Raw genomic sequence first — 15704 nt, forward strand, 5'->3', positions numbered from 1 at the left:
ATGATGCTTATTGCACTGGCAGTAATACAAGACTAAGTGGTTTCTTCTCAAGTTCCACACAGAGAGAAACAGGGGACCAAGTTGTAGTGATGGAGAATTCAAGATAAAAGAGCCAAGAGGTAAAGTAATTAGGAAAGAATATAAAGGTACTTAGAAATATAAAACAAGTAATGCAAATGACCTCTGTCTGATGCAACTTGAAACTATCTGAATTCCCCCAAAACACCTTTCAGTTTCTGATTTTTTTATTGGAAAACAGTAATAGAAATTTAGAAATATGAAATAAAAGTATGTCGTATGTTTTTAAATATATATATATATATTCTTAAATATATTAACCCTATACAAAGCTCTACATTTTGATGTTGAGAATAAACTACTTTGGAGGAAACTTAAGAACCTACTTAGTGTGATACTCAGAGAAGTCATCATTTGACTACTGAGAAACTTCAAATAATAATAAATTTGAAACAGGTATCTCAAGGAGATCCACTGTGAAATCTCCTAAAAAAACTGTATTGAACCAAGGTTTAAAATTTGTACATTTTGACAACTGTTTTTGTCTGATACCTTTCCTATACCTTGCCTATGTAGTTCATTTTAGGAACGTTTAAAATTATTGAGTTAGAAATTGTGGAATTTTATTAGATGTATCCTCACTATTGATTAATCTATTTTAAACTGTATTCAAAATAAGTGATTTATTATCTCTCTGATTATTTGCGCTGTCTCTCATTTCCTAAGAGTACCCGTAATACTCTTGAGAAGAACAAAATATCAGGCATTATAGAACTTTGAGATCAACAACTCATCATGTCACATTCTATACAAGTTACAAATTAAGGAAAGTCTTATTCTGCAAGAATCTGTTTTGAGTTTGAGAGCATTTAAAATATTAGGCATATATTATTTCAAATCCCATTATTATTTCCAGTCACTGGATAGCAGAGCTGCCCCCGTCTTACATAGTTCTGAAGTTTGGCTCTAAAAGATGAAACTATGTAATTTCCTTCCGTAAAATATGAATTGTAATGCCTTTTCAAATACAGAATTGGTTCATTCTCTCTGGTGACATACTTTTTATTAATATTTACATTAAAAGTTTGTATTAATTTTCAATGGAAAAGAGGGCAGGTAGAGACACCCAATCTATTAGATCACAGCATCTCTATATATACTAGGAAAAATATAGAAAATAGAGGGGAAATTTCACTACTTCTTAACGCTTTTCCTTTTTTATTTGAAAAGGTATTTCATAGTTCTCAACTTGGGAGGAAACTTGTGGCAGTCTATAAGATGCTTTAGTAATTAAGGGGCAAAAAAGGGCACTTCAAAGGGTCTGTATTTCCATTCTTCACAACTTAACTGCATAGCTATGGGTTTTAAGGGGTATGCCTGGCATGGAGGCTAAGGAAGCAATTAGAAGCTCACACATTCTAAGTTCCAAATATGGCTCTTTCAGTGCTTATGATGACCTTGGGGAAAGCACTGGTGACTTAAAAAGAAAAAAAAAACAGGTCAGCCATTTGACTGATAAGTGTCAGTCATTCATTCTGCTTTTTGAAATTTGAGACAACAAAGACTTTCGGAGACAACTTGCTATAGAAAGGTCCGAGAGTATGTTGTTTATCAAATGAAAGAGAAAATATTTGCAATGACACTAAAGTTTATGCAGACAGAGTTGAAAGAAGTAATAAAAATATAAATGACTTTGATTGCCAGGATGGTGTTCCTCATCCATGTCTTACTCCATCTGTCCAATTAGTATGGGTTACTTGACTAACCAAAATCATTCATCTGTAAGTCCTTTGAACTATATACATTAAAGCTCATACAAACCATTTCCTCAGAAGACCTTGCACCTTTTATGTATGTGAAAATTTGAAATCACACCCATTTCCCTAAGCTTCTGAGGACATTTGTATACAACAACAATCAAAAGCATATTTCCAATTATTATTTTAGATGCTTTTCAATTAATTAGGAGACTATGCCAATCTCAAGAAATCCTTGTGGAAAAAGAAGAAACACCATTAGAACAACACATGGAACAACCAGTTTTGAGACTAATGCCCAAAAAATTAATTGGGAGAATTTTTTAGTAATTAAACTTGCATAGCTCTTTCTGCTGCTGAGGATTAGCATAAAGGGGCCACTTCTTAACATTACCAGGTGAATAGTAAGATCAAAGATGCTAGGCTTTGAGCTTGCCCGTCTCCCCCATGAGTACACAGGCAAGCACAGAATTGTTTTATAAAAAGCAGCATATACTACAAGCATTTTCAAAAATATTGCCTCAGATCCAGCAGAGGGTTTTTGTCTATTAACCGGTCATTTAAAATAGCCATTGTCCTCCAAAAAACAGCCCAGTAAATATTTTTAAAATTAATATCCAGTCATATTTTATACTCTTCATTAATTTTTGAATCTGGATAAGGAAGAAAACAAAATTTAAAATAACATTTTTCCCGGAGTGTTTATCAACTCTCTTACCATCGAATGTTAAATAAACTCTTGCTTGGGGCTGGGAAGATCCTTTTACACAGATAGAACAAATAAATACTCCAACCAACATGCAAATTGCTCGGAATGCCATTTCTTCAGATATGCAAGTTAATATCCAAGGGAAAATACCTTTAAGAGAGAGATAACAAGTTCATTATATCTCATTTCACATCTTAGAAGTAGAAAAAAAAAAACTAATCTACACAAAACACCCTATTCACAAAAGAGCCATCTAAACTTTTACAGTAATGCAAACAGTAGGAGGTGCTGTGTCTTTGCTTCTCAGATGTGAAAATGTGGATTTAATTCATTTGTGTCTGGAAGTCGGCAACAAGAGAAACTTTCATCTTTGAGCAAAATGATGCTACCATCGAAACAGAACAAAGCAGGGAGAAAAATCATTGATACCTAAAGTAAAGCTCTGTATTTTAACAGATCTTCCCTCTAGAAATCCATTACATTAAAAAGACTTGAACAGAATGGCCGGGCGCGGTGGCTCAAGCCTGTAATCCCAGCACTTTGGGAGGCCGAGGCGGGTGGATCACGAGGTCAAGAGATCGAGACCATCCTGGTCAACATGGTGAAACCCCGTCTCTACTAAAAATACAAAAAATCAGCTGGACATGGTGGCACATGCCTGTAATCCCAGCTACTCAGGAGGCTGAGGCAGGAGAATTGCCTGAACCGAGGAGGCGGAGGTTGCGGTGAGTCGAAATTGCGCCATTGCACTCCAGCCTGGGTAACAAGAGCGAAACTCCGTCTCAAAAAAAAAAAAAAGACTTGAACAGAATTGTGCTAATAGACTATAACTGGATGAGAACTCTTCATAACAGCAGTAGCAAAATCCCACATGAACATTCATGTGGACCTACTCACTTCCATAGTCATTAGCTCTTTTAGAGTAATTGTCTCTGAAATGGTGTTTCCATACATAAATCTATGTGTGCTCAATCCTTGATCACTAATGTCACTGGGATCTGCCATATTATTCCGATGACCAGCAAGCAGCTGTTAAATGATGCAGATGAGGTAACCATGGACTTGTGCCAGATTCAAACTAATGACCTAGTGGCGAGCAATCCAGTGAGCCATGTATCCACCGATGTATATTTTAAATACATCAACCAGAAAGTGGGCTGTCAAAATATCCAGAGATAAATCAAAGAGACAAGTGTCACTGCTTGAAACTATAGATATAAAATTGATACATGCTATTAACTAATATCTGAAGCCCGAGGAAGGTCTGATAATGTGTTTCCATAAACCTATGGGAGCTCTAGTGGCCACATCATGTAAAATAAACTCAGGACCATAAAAGAAATGCAATCATTTTGCTTCTACCACAATTTTACGATAAAATGACCCAACAGTCCAATAAAGAAATTTATTTTTACAGGTTACACCGAGTCATTATTTGACTTTTCAAATTAAAATTTCATCGACAAAATGATTAATTTCTTGGTAAGTGCCACTAACAACTGAAAAAGACAGCTTCATTAATACAGAATAAAAAGAATTAAATGGAATATGCTACTTTAAAGAAAAATTCTAAGTAGATTTCCTAGGTGGTGCATATGTTACCAGAGTCAAAAATGTATGTTTCTTTTACCACACAGATGGAGGAAACTCTAGAGATGTTAGTGTTGGTAATTTTCAAAAGAAACAGTTTCTTCCTGCTTCTACAACCTCTTCACCCTGTCATCCCTAAATTAACTTAGAAGGAAACCGATTTTATGGGTGGCTTTCACTTAATAATTTGTCCCTTGGTTCTGTTGACTTTACAGTTTAAGCCAAAAGAAAAAAGCTATTAATATGCCTAAACTTTGTATGTTTACTGAGCGAGCTGATATTATTAACACATCTTTTTCTTTCTTTCTTTTTCAAATTGGCATCTTACCTTATCTGTTTCTCCCGAAAGGACATATATCACCAATTGCAAAGAAGAATATTGGGGATACAACGGCAGATGAAACGAAGGTGGTCTGCAGGGCAATTTGATTTACATCCTACCCAGTGATGAGGAGTGCAAGACTGAAAGCCAAGTTCTTAAACATGCCCCCGCCTCCCCAACAGTATCATACAACTTCTTCCCTTTAACTCAGACACAGACGTTCCTCTTGTTTTCACTTCTGCTGATTGGAAGCTAATAAAACACATAGGAAAACAATTCTCTTATATCCTCTGGAGCAATTTTGCCTTGAAAGGCACGGTAACACTCAACTTTAAACTCTCCGCAGGTGTCACAGCCTAAAGAAACAACTCGAGCAGGGCTCTCAGCTAGGGGGAGGCTTCCCTGACAAACCGCGTGTGCTCTTAAGAAAACGGCCAGGCTTGAGCACACCAATGTAGTAAAAGTCAATATACAGGCCCCCAAAGTTATATTTTTGCTAAATTTGTAATGCGTAAAATGGCCAGTTTAGCTTACCGAGGTTGGAAGAAATCAGCACGGAAAAGTCATCAATTTGCTACCGGGGTTGGATCGGCTTGCGTCTCCAGTCCGTTTCCCAGACGCCCGTAATTTCCAGCACGTCCCACCGGTGAAATTCTTTCTTCCCGGTTCTCTGAGTTTCTTTGTAAAGGAATCTCAGCGCTCTAGAGCCGCGGCACCCGGAGCCCTTCTCCGCGTCGCTCAGTCAAGCACCTCAGAGTGAATGGAAAGTGGCCGGCCGCGGTGGGCGAGCGCTCTCGGTGTCCGATTACAGCGCCGCAGCGCGCGGCTCCCGCTGCCCCAGCGCGCCGCCCAGCAGGCTCTCATCACCGCCGCGCAGCCCCGGCCGCACTCCGCCGGCCGCGAGGCCCCACCCCGAGCGCGTCGGCCAGAGCGTGGCACGGAGCCGCGGGGGCGGGCCGGGCGGGGCCGACCCTTAGAACCCGCCGCCGGCCAGACGCAGGAATGCGCGGCCGCAGGCTGGAGCCGGAGCCCGGCAGCTCTGCTCCTTTCGCAGTCCGCGGCAGTGAGCAACTTGCACAGTGCGCTCCACGGTTTTTGTTGCCGGCGGCTCTTCGAAGACACTCAGACTCAGACGTTGCCTGGCCGTAAATATCAAAGCGCAAGGCAGTTGTGGTTATTTTTTATTTTTTAATTTTTGCCAGGGAAAGATCACTGCATCCTTTTAAGGCAAAGAGATGCCTTTTTAAAAGGGCGTGAGTTTTGTCCTTATTCTGCCTCGTATTTCTTTTTTTCTTTTCTTTTCTTTTTTTTTTTTTTGAGGCAGACTCTTGCTCTGCCACCCAGGCTGGAGTGCAGTGGTGCGATTCCGGCTCACTGCCACCTCCGCATCACCAGTTCAAGCGACTCTCCTGCCTTAACCTCCTGGTAGCTGGTATTACAGGCATCCGCCACACCACGCCCAACTAATTTTTTGTATTTTCAGTAGAGACGGGTTTCACCATGTTGGCCTGGATGGTGTCTTTCTCCTGACCTCGTGACCCGCCCGCCTTGGCCTCCCAAAGTGCTGGGATTACAGGCGTGAGCCACCTTGCCTGGTCTTTGCCATGTATTTTCGAAAACAGGTCAAGATAAATGACAATCTTGTTGCACAAGTTTATCCTTGTAATGGGTATTGTTTCCTATTGAGTTTCCTTTAATGCCCTGAAGGCAGTAATTCTGTTGACCCCGCCACATTGACTCATATCCAGTACGTTCCCCGCCACGATACTCCAAACATAATTACAAGAAGAAATTATTTCACAGTTCTGTGTTGAAAGGCTAACTTATGCCAACAGATAGCCACTAACTACACATGTACAGAAATATATCAGAGGTATATTTCCAGCATTACTTTCAGGTACACTCGTTAAACTCTGGAACTGACTTTGATGTTTAAGTGAAAATTGCTTCTCCGAAACACAATAAACCAGATGTTTAAACATCGGCAGAAATGAGCTTTGACACTTTAACAAGCAGATACTTGCTTAAAATCACGGTGTCCACAGCCCAGCAGATGTCACTCTATAGAAGGAACGCAGAGTGTAATTTCTCTTATACCTGACAATTTTCTTCACATAATGAAACAGAATCATTAAATTCTTATAAACTGCGTCATAGAAAACACCTCTGAGGCTGTAAAATCATTGTTCAGTGGGAAAGTTGAATGAAATCTCAGGTGAGAGGAAGAGGTGAGTGAGAGACACAGCTTTCCTGTGTCTCTTGTGTTCAGTAAACATAAACGTGTCTCAGACTCATGCTGCATTGTCAAGAAATGAAGGGATCAAATCAATGCAAATTTAAGAGTTCAAAAATAGAATTTTTGAACTCCAGGGCTAATATTTTCAAACTTCAAAAATTTAATATAGTAACAGTTAAAATTATTTCTTGTGATAATGTGAGAAGATCCTTGACATAAATTTGTAATAAGGAATTTAACCTCCCCCAAATCTGAAATATTAAAATCCAGATGTCCATACACATAAGCACTATGTGTGCTTCTCTGAAACACTTCTCAAACTGAATGAGATCCAGGTTATATATTCTCCACTATTATCCTTCTACTGATATCTCTGTGGCATTTATATATTAAGGAAGGAGAAGAATAAATCATTAGAAAGATGAATGTGGGGCTTAAATGACATAATTATTAATTTAGAAATGTGGAGATGTTAGAAACTGATCAACAAATTCATGTAAGATAGAATTTGTTTATATATTTTAAGTCTGAGAAAACCATGATGAAGAGATGCAAGATGAAGTGCATCTCAAACGGTGTATTTACAAACTCCAAACTCAATTTACAAACACCAATGAATTAGCTCAATCTCTTACACATACAGGGGTTTGGAGGCCTTGGCAAATAGTTTAGATTTAATCACAGTCCGTGAAACTTGTGCCAAAGTTACCTCAATGCTGCCCAAATAAACTTCTTTGCAATGTGCTCCTGGGATTTAATGGTATTTGCTTAGCTCTGAGACGTTTACAGTTGGCCACACCTCAGAATGAATCATAAAAACACTGATAGGCTTTAGCCAAGATGGATTTAAGTGCAAGGACACAGTGCTCATGCTTGCCTGAGACTTAGGCCACAAGGTGGAATTTTAACAGTAGCACTAGAAGACCCTACTATTAATCTCTGCCCACATTTACCCAAACTGCTTAAAACACCTTGACAAAACAAGACTTGTATAAGAAACAGTGGTGGGCACTACCACTTTTTTAGGACTTCATCTGCCTGGTGCATGGCTGACGCCTGTAATCCCAGCACTTTGGGAGGCCAGGGTGGGTAGATCACAAGGTCAGGAGTTCGAGATCAGCCTGACCAATATGGTGAAATTACATCTCTAGTAAAAATAGAAAAATTAGCTGGGTGTGGTGGTGGGCATGTGTAGTCCCAGCTACTCAGGAGGCTGAGGCAGGAGAATCGTTTGAACCTGAGGAGCAGAGGTTGCAGTGAGCCGAGATCGTACCACTGCACTCCAGCCTTGGTGGCAGAGCAAGACACCATCTCAAAGATTAAAAAAAAAAAAAAAAAAAAAATCAGCTTTGTCCTTCCAAGTGGAAAACAACATCAACTAATTGAGAACGCTCTTTTTAGTAAGGGGGACACTAAATGGATCTACAGGAGTAATGACACAACTACATTTAGAGAGCACTAATTACAATGTTTGCACCCAGCAAAATGTTTTTGAAAAACAGCCAAGTTAAAATACTTAGGGTCACTTTTATTAAGATGTTTTAGAAATGGTGCAGTATCTTACACTCTGAAGTATCTTTGCCTGCAGGTATAGTGGACATATTTTTAATATTTTGTGTTTCTGATGGTCCTGAGGAATGCTATTTAACTTAAAAGTCTAGCACCGATTTTGAGTTGTACAGTTTTTTTCAGGAGTTTCTGAAGCTATGAATTCTCTTATTTAAAATTTAAAGAATACAGATTTCTCCCTATTATACCCATGAGTCAAATAAATAAACTCTACCCTAACTAGAAAATCTTAATCCTTCAGAGATTGAAAATTGTCTCCTTGTTTAGTCACAACTAATATCTGTAATAGAAAATTGGCCGGGCGCAGTGGCTCACGCCTGTAATCCCAGCACTTTGGGAGGTGGAGGCCGGTGGATCACGGGGTCAGGAGATTGAGACAATCCTGGCTAACATAGTTAAACCCTGTCTCTACCAAAAATACAAAAAATTAGCCTGGTGTGGAGGCAGGAAAATCGTTTGAACCCAGGTGATGAAGGTTCCAGTGAGCCAAGATCACACCACCACACTCCAGCCAGGCCAACAGAGCTAGACTCTGTCTCAAAAAAAAAAAAAAAAAGCATCTGTGTTTGCCAGATAATTTGCTTATTATCTGTGTATTTGCATAGCCTTCTTTAATAAAGTTACAATTTTCCATGAGAGAATATTGAAGGTTTGCCCAAAGTCAAATGGAGAGTAAATATTAGAGTAGGAAGAGAAACTCATTCCCTTAGTGTCTGATGTTTTTCAGTAAGTTTCAATAGCTTACTCTTATCTTTTTTGTTTAACTTTTTTCTCCTCTCTTCTCTACTTTCCTTTCTCCTTTACTTAACTCCCAGATGCCATCCTTTTAAGTTTCCTGAACTGCATCTTTGGAAAGTCTGAACTTCGAATGGTTACTTCCTTTATTTACGTCAGCCTCACGTCTCCTTGGGTTACCTTAGCAGCTCTGAGACCAAGCCGGTCAAACAGGTCTGTTCTAGAAATCTGTGTGTGAAACTGCTACCCGCACAGCTAATAGGCTTTAGTATTTCCTCTATCAAATAATTTCTAATTTTTCAATAGGATGAGTGTATCTCTATTTTCATTCTTAATCCACTGCTAATCTATATTGGTGACTCTTTCTCTGTTGATATGTACTAGACTCTATGCTTCTCAAATTGTAGGATTCTTGGCATTAAACAAAATAAACTGATGACAGTGGTTTGCTCGGGAGAGGAAAGTTGGCTAGAAAGGTCTCATGTTTCACTATATTTTACATTTATAATTTTAAATGAGGTGACTGTATAAGCTATTACAAAGTTCAACGTTTAAGTCCTCAGTATTTACTTCAACAAATTCAAACATATCAAATACGTAAAGACAATATTTCCCAACTCAACCAAAATAAGAGCATATTGCCTCTAATGTTTATATATTATATATTGTGTATAAAGTGGAATAGTAAAGAATTTCACTAGTAAGAATCTCTTAGTGAATTTTTGTTTTTAGTTAAAAAAGGTTACATGTGCATGACAAAGGTTGTAAAAGAGTATTAAGATCATTCACATTTTCATCACAAGGACAAGATGTAAATTTTCTATTTGTTTTGTCCTTTTGGAATATTTCACATGAAGCCTCAGTGAGAAAAGAGTATATGTATTTGAGATTAACTATATACAACTACGGTTGCAGAGTATCCCACGGTTACTTAACAAATAATGTTTGCTAGTTGAATATATGTACACACATCCACAGCCACATCTTGAGAAAAGCCAACTGCTTTTATGAATCATATTGGATCTCAAGCTCTCTGTCTCTTCACCTGGAAGTACAAAACCGTTTCCCATATCTGTTCTCACAGGAGAGCCATGAGAGGGCTTTGCAAGTGCCTCTGATTGACAGATGCATGTAATGAGGCTCAAAAATAATAACCAGCTGGAGCAGTGAATGCAGGACTGTTAGTTCCGGCTAATTGACTCCCATCTACAGCCCTTCGAAATGGACAAAGGCCTTTCCATGTAATCTTCAGTTTTTACTATTGTTATCCTCTTCCTGGACTTTAAATGGTTGACTAGAAAGTGGAGTATTAAATTGTGCAAAGAACTTTCGCATCCTAGCAGATGCATTCTCATAATGAGAATCACATGAGAAATCCCGCTGTCTTCTCTACCAATGATTTCCAGGAAGTGGAGGGGGCTGTGTAGGAAATTTTCAAAGAATCAGCCACTTACTCAGTTTATTTTATTTATTTTTAGTCATGAGGCTTTGAATTTTTTTTAACTTTTAAGTTCAGGGATACATGTGCAGGTTTGTTATATAGGTAAATTCTTGTTTATTGTACAGATTATTTAATCACCCAGATATTAAGCCTAGTACCCAGAGGTGGCTCATACCTGTAATCCCAGCACTTGGGGAGGCTAAGGCAGGAGAATCAGGAGATCAGGGGTTCGAGACCAGCCTGACCAACATGGTGAAACCCCCTCTCTACTAAAAATTCAAAAATTAGCCAGGCATGGTCTTGCACACCTGTAATCCCAGCTACTGGGGAGGCTGAGCCAGGAGAATTGCTTGAATCTGAGAGGCAGAGATTGTGGTGAGCTGAAAGCTCACCATTGCACTCCAGCCTGGGCGACAGAGCAAGACTCCATCTCAAAAAAAAAAACAAAAAACAAAAAAACAAAAAAACAAAAAAAAACTTGTCCAGTACCCTTTAGTTATTTTTCCTGATCCTCTGCCTCTTCCCATCCTCCACTGCCTGACAGGTCCCAGTGTCTGTTGTTCCCCTCTGTGTGTCCATTTCTCATCATGTGCAACATTTGATAACTTTAAAGAAGGATATACAGTTTTCATTACCAACAATCATGACATAATTTAAGACATAAAGCTCTTGGAATATATTGCAATTATTTTTTTTTTCCTTGATCAATTGCATCTATTGCAATGGACTCATTGAACTTTAGACCAGAGGTGAACCAGAAGGAGCAACATGATTTAAAGGGCATGCATTATTAACAGACATTTGAGGAAGTGCATTTCTTTCAGTCTCCGTAACAGCCCTAAAAAAATAAGATATAAGTACCTCCATCATGCAAACAAGAAAGCCAGTCAGAAATTTGAGGTGCTTCCCTCATTTGGTCCCTAGGCAATAAATTCAGGTCTGCCTGTCCACAGTCCACGTGTTTCCTGCTTTCTACTACCTCTTGGCATACTCATCTAACAAAAAGTTCAGTCAACAAGAAATGGCAGTGGAGACTTTTACTTTCTTCCTAGGCTATTTAGGTGCTGAAGAAGGTTTTCCATTTTTGTTGGATGCTTATCACATTATATTTCAGATTTGAATGATAAATACAGACATTTTATCTTCACTAAAATTATATACAGCTCGAGAGCAGAAACAGTGTCTAATTCTCCTTAGTATACTTTAGAATACCAAAAACCAAGATGATTAATGAACAGCCTTGGCAGATAGATAGAGAAGAGGTTCAAGGAATATGGGTAGAAGCAAAGAGGTAATCAATAGCAAACTGACCATGTAAACGATTATACATTATAAAACAGAAAATCATACAAATTATTTTATCACCGATCCAAGTACATTTATAACATATAAATTAACTCTATTTCCTTTAAATATCTAGTTTGTTATTCGTGTAAATACAGTATATGAAAACCCAGAAACAAATTTGCATAGTCGATTCAAGCCTAAGTAACAGGAAGTTCATCAGTATTAAGTGTCATTTTATTTTCGTTTTTTTGGAGATGGAGTCTTGCTCTGTTGCCCAGGCTGGAGTGCAGTGGTGCAATAGCAGCTCACTGCAACATCTGCCTCCCAGGTTCAAACAATTCTCTCCCTCAGCCTTCCAAGTAGCTGGGATTACAGGTGCGTGCTACCATGCCCAGCTAACTTTTGTATTTTTAGTAGAGACGGGGTTTCACCATCTTGGCCAGGCTGGTCTTGAAGTCCTGACCTCTCGATCCACCCACCTCAGCCTCCCAAAGTGCTGGGATTACAGGTGTGAGTCACCACACCAGCCTCAAGTGTAATTTTAAAATTATAAGTCACAGGTTACCTGTTCTGCAAATTGTTACCAGGGTTACTAAAGTCTTCTGTTCATGTACCAAAGGATAAAGTTGCAGCTTATTTCCATGGTTCATCCAGTCTCTTTCCACCTCTTGGATCAAGGTTAATTCTTCATCCCCTCTTGCTCATTCCTTCCCCTGGCACCTTAAATTCTGTATGTATCTGATGCCTTACCTGACCATTGTTTGACCATACTATTCCTCCTCACACTTCCATGGCTTTGCAAATGCTCTTCTAACTTTTAACACATCCTCTCTATAGTATAATCTTTATCTTTAATCTGAAACAAAATTAATCAAGTCCTAGATATCATATAGAGTTGTAACTATATCAATTTTGATTTCAAATAAATTTACATGTAAATCACCAATTCCTAAAACTATATATGTTGGGTATTGGTTAATTTCCACTTCTAGTGTTGTTATTTGCAAAATGAGTACTAAAGCAACTACCTTTAGGTTTATTGGTTAGTTAAAAACTATAATGTGTTAGTTAAATACTACAATGTGTATGAACACCTCTCTCACTTTTGTATTCTCTCAGGTTTTCCTGCTGTATCATTTAATGTTACAATTATGTGAAAATTTTCTCCATTGACTCCCAACAGCTCCAGAACAGGACATAGGAATCTTAGACATTTTGTAGCCAGCTAAAGCCAAGTCTTGGCACATGGTGACAGTTGAATAAATGGTTGTTCAATTAATTAAACTGATCTTTTATTTTAATGGTGATTTGAGGACCTTGAAGATCTAAATAAAATATCTTACTGTCACTGAGAGTGTGGTCTTTCAACAAGTGATTTCTTACAGGGTTCTTAAGGAATCACTTTCCAAGGTTCATAATTTTACATCAAAGGTAATTATGTTTGTATTATCCCCTTTATACCATGCTTAAATTTTATTTTGAGTCTGTAAAAGCTTTAGAAACATTTGAAATGGTTTGCTTCTTGATAATCAGCTGCTACAAAAACAGTGGTTTGGATTAATTCTAATTTTTGTTTCTTTGTTTTTATTTGTTTGAGACAGGGTCTCACCCAGGCTGCAGGACACTGGTGCAATCACAGCTAACTTAACTGCAGCCTCAACATCCAGAGCTCAAGCAATCATCCCACCTTAGCCTCCTGAGTAGCTAGGACTTCAGGCATGCACCACCATGCCCGGCTATTTTTTTTTTTTTTTTTTTTTTGTAGAGTCGGGGTCTCCTTAAGTGATCCTCTCCCCTATGCCTCCCAAAGTGTTGAGATTACAGGCCCCAGCCACTGTGTCCAGCCTTAAATTCTCTTTGAATTTAAGTTCTAAAAATTAAAATTCAGAAATTATGTTTTCAATTTTCTGTTAACAGTTTAGAATAAGATTCCCTGGAAATCATATTATAGTAAAAATAATAATAAAATATGATTACAAAGAAACTAGTAGCAATCCCTGGCATAGGAAGTAAAAATGTCATCTAGTTCAGAAATTCAATATAAATTTGTTTTTTTCTCATGTTTCACTCTAGGTTTGTTTCATTCTGGATTTCTTCTAGTAAAGTCTTAATTTAAGGTAACAAAAACATAATTATTTAAAAACTAAATTTCTACTAGTTGTATTTTTGTATTTTAATCAATTAATTCTGTAAGTTTCCATCTCATTTTTTTGTCTTTATTTTTAAGGTAGGTATCATTTAAAATAACACATATATAAGAATCTGGAGTTAGTTAATAACTTTACAATAACATGACTTTTAATATTTTCTTTACTTATTGCAGCACTGTTCACAATAGCAGACGTGGGGAACCAACCCAAATCCCATCAATGATAGACTGGATAAAGAAAATGTGGCACGGAGAGAGATCCAAGATGGCTGATCACTAGCAGCTCGGGATTGTGGCTCCCACTGAAAGCGCAGAGAAGGAGAGGACGCCACACCTTCGCATGGATTCTTGTTGCTCACGCACCGGGAGATTCCCAGCGGAGGAGCCCCACGGGTCGCCGGCGCGACTCTTGTGACCGGCGGGGCGGTTTTGCCGGCGCCTCGGAACGTCGGTTCTCGGTGCGGGGTCGGAGGGGCACCCTCAATCTTGGCGCCGCTGGTTTGGTCAGTGCAGTGGGTTGCTCGGATTTCGGCGCTGGGAGTCGGTGGGTTGGACGTCCACTCGGAAACCCAATTGCGGAGACGGTGATTATGAAGACCATAGATGGATGGATCTACGGCGAGGGGAGGAGGACGGTCAAGGAGGGCTGAGGGTGCCCAGGATCAGAACGCCTCTTCCTCAGCAGGGGATCCCAGTTCCTCATCAGCAACGAAACAAGGCTTGATGGAGAACGAGTGGGTTCCAATTACAGAAGCAGGCTTCAAAACGTGGATAATAAGAAACTTCTGTGAATTAAAAGAACTTGTTATAACACAATCTAAAGAAACTAAGAACTTTGAAAAAAGGTTTGACGAAATGTCAACAAGAATATAAAATTTAGAGAGGAAAATAAGTGAATTGATGGAGCTGAAAAACACAATACGAGAACTACGTGAAGTATGCACAAGTTTTAACAGCCGAATTGATCAAGCAGAAGAAAGGATATCAGAGGTCGAAGATCAACTCAATGAAATAAAACAAGAAGACAAGATGAGAGAAAAAAGGATAAAAAGGAACGAGCAAAGTCTCCAAGAAATATGGGACTATGTGAAAAGACCTAATCTACGCTTGATAGGTGTACCTGAATGTGACGAAGAGAATGAATCCAAGCTGGAAAATACGCTTCAGGACATTATTCAGGAAAATTTTCCCAGCCTAGTAAGGCAGGATAATATTCAACTCCAGGTAATACAGAGAACACCACAGAGATATTCCTCAAGAAGAGCAACTCCAAGGCACATAATCGTCAGATTCACCAGGGTTGAAATGAAGGAGAAAATACTAAGGGCAGCCAGAGAGAAAGGTCAGGTTACCCACAAAGGGAAGCCTATCAGACTTACAGCAGATCTCTCAGCAGAAACCCTACAAGCCAGAAGAGAGTGGGGGCCAATATTCAACATCCTTAAAGAAAAGAACTTTCAACCCAGAATTTCACATCCAGCCAAGCTAAGCTTCACATGTGAAGGAAAAATAAAGTTTTTTGTGAATAAGCAAGCACACAGAGATTTCATCACCACCAGGCCTGCTTTGCAAGAGCTTCTGAAAGAACCACTACACATATGAAAGGAACAAACAGTATCAGCCTTTCTAAAAAAATTATTAAAAAGAGCATCAATATAATGAAGAATTTACATCAACTAATGGACAAAATAGCCACCTAACGACAGTATTAAACTCACATATATTATTATTAATTCTAAATTTAAATTGACTAAATCCCCCAATCCAAAGACAGGCAATTTGAATAAAAAACTAAAACCCATCAGTATGCTGCATCCAGATCCATCTCACATTCAAGGATACACAAAGACTCTAAACAAGGGATGGAGAAAGATTTACCAACCAAACAGAG

General features: G+C 38.7%; 1 protein-coding gene across 1 annotated transcript in view; it reads right to left on the reverse strand.

Annotated features, from left to right (window-relative positions):
- Nucleotides 1-5251, reverse strand: part of SEMA3C (semaphorin 3C) — a 178724-nt gene extending 173473 nt beyond the window's left edge. The window contains exons 1-2 of the mRNA XM_039472862.2: nucleotides 4931-5251; nucleotides 2494-2634 (exon numbers count right to left, since the gene is read on the reverse strand). Of these exons, the coding sequence (XP_039328796.1) occupies nucleotides 2494-2596 (103 nt within the window). The 5' untranslated portion in view covers nucleotides 2597-2634; nucleotides 4931-5251. The remainder of the gene's footprint in view (nucleotides 1-2493; nucleotides 2635-4930) is intronic.
- Nucleotides 5252-15704: the final 10453 nt, after the last annotated feature.

This window comes from Saimiri boliviensis, chromosome 10 (genome assembly GCF_048565385.1).
Source record: "Saimiri boliviensis isolate mSaiBol1 chromosome 10, mSaiBol1.pri, whole genome shotgun sequence".
Taxonomy (NCBI): domain Eukaryota; kingdom Metazoa; phylum Chordata; class Mammalia; order Primates; family Cebidae; genus Saimiri; species Saimiri boliviensis.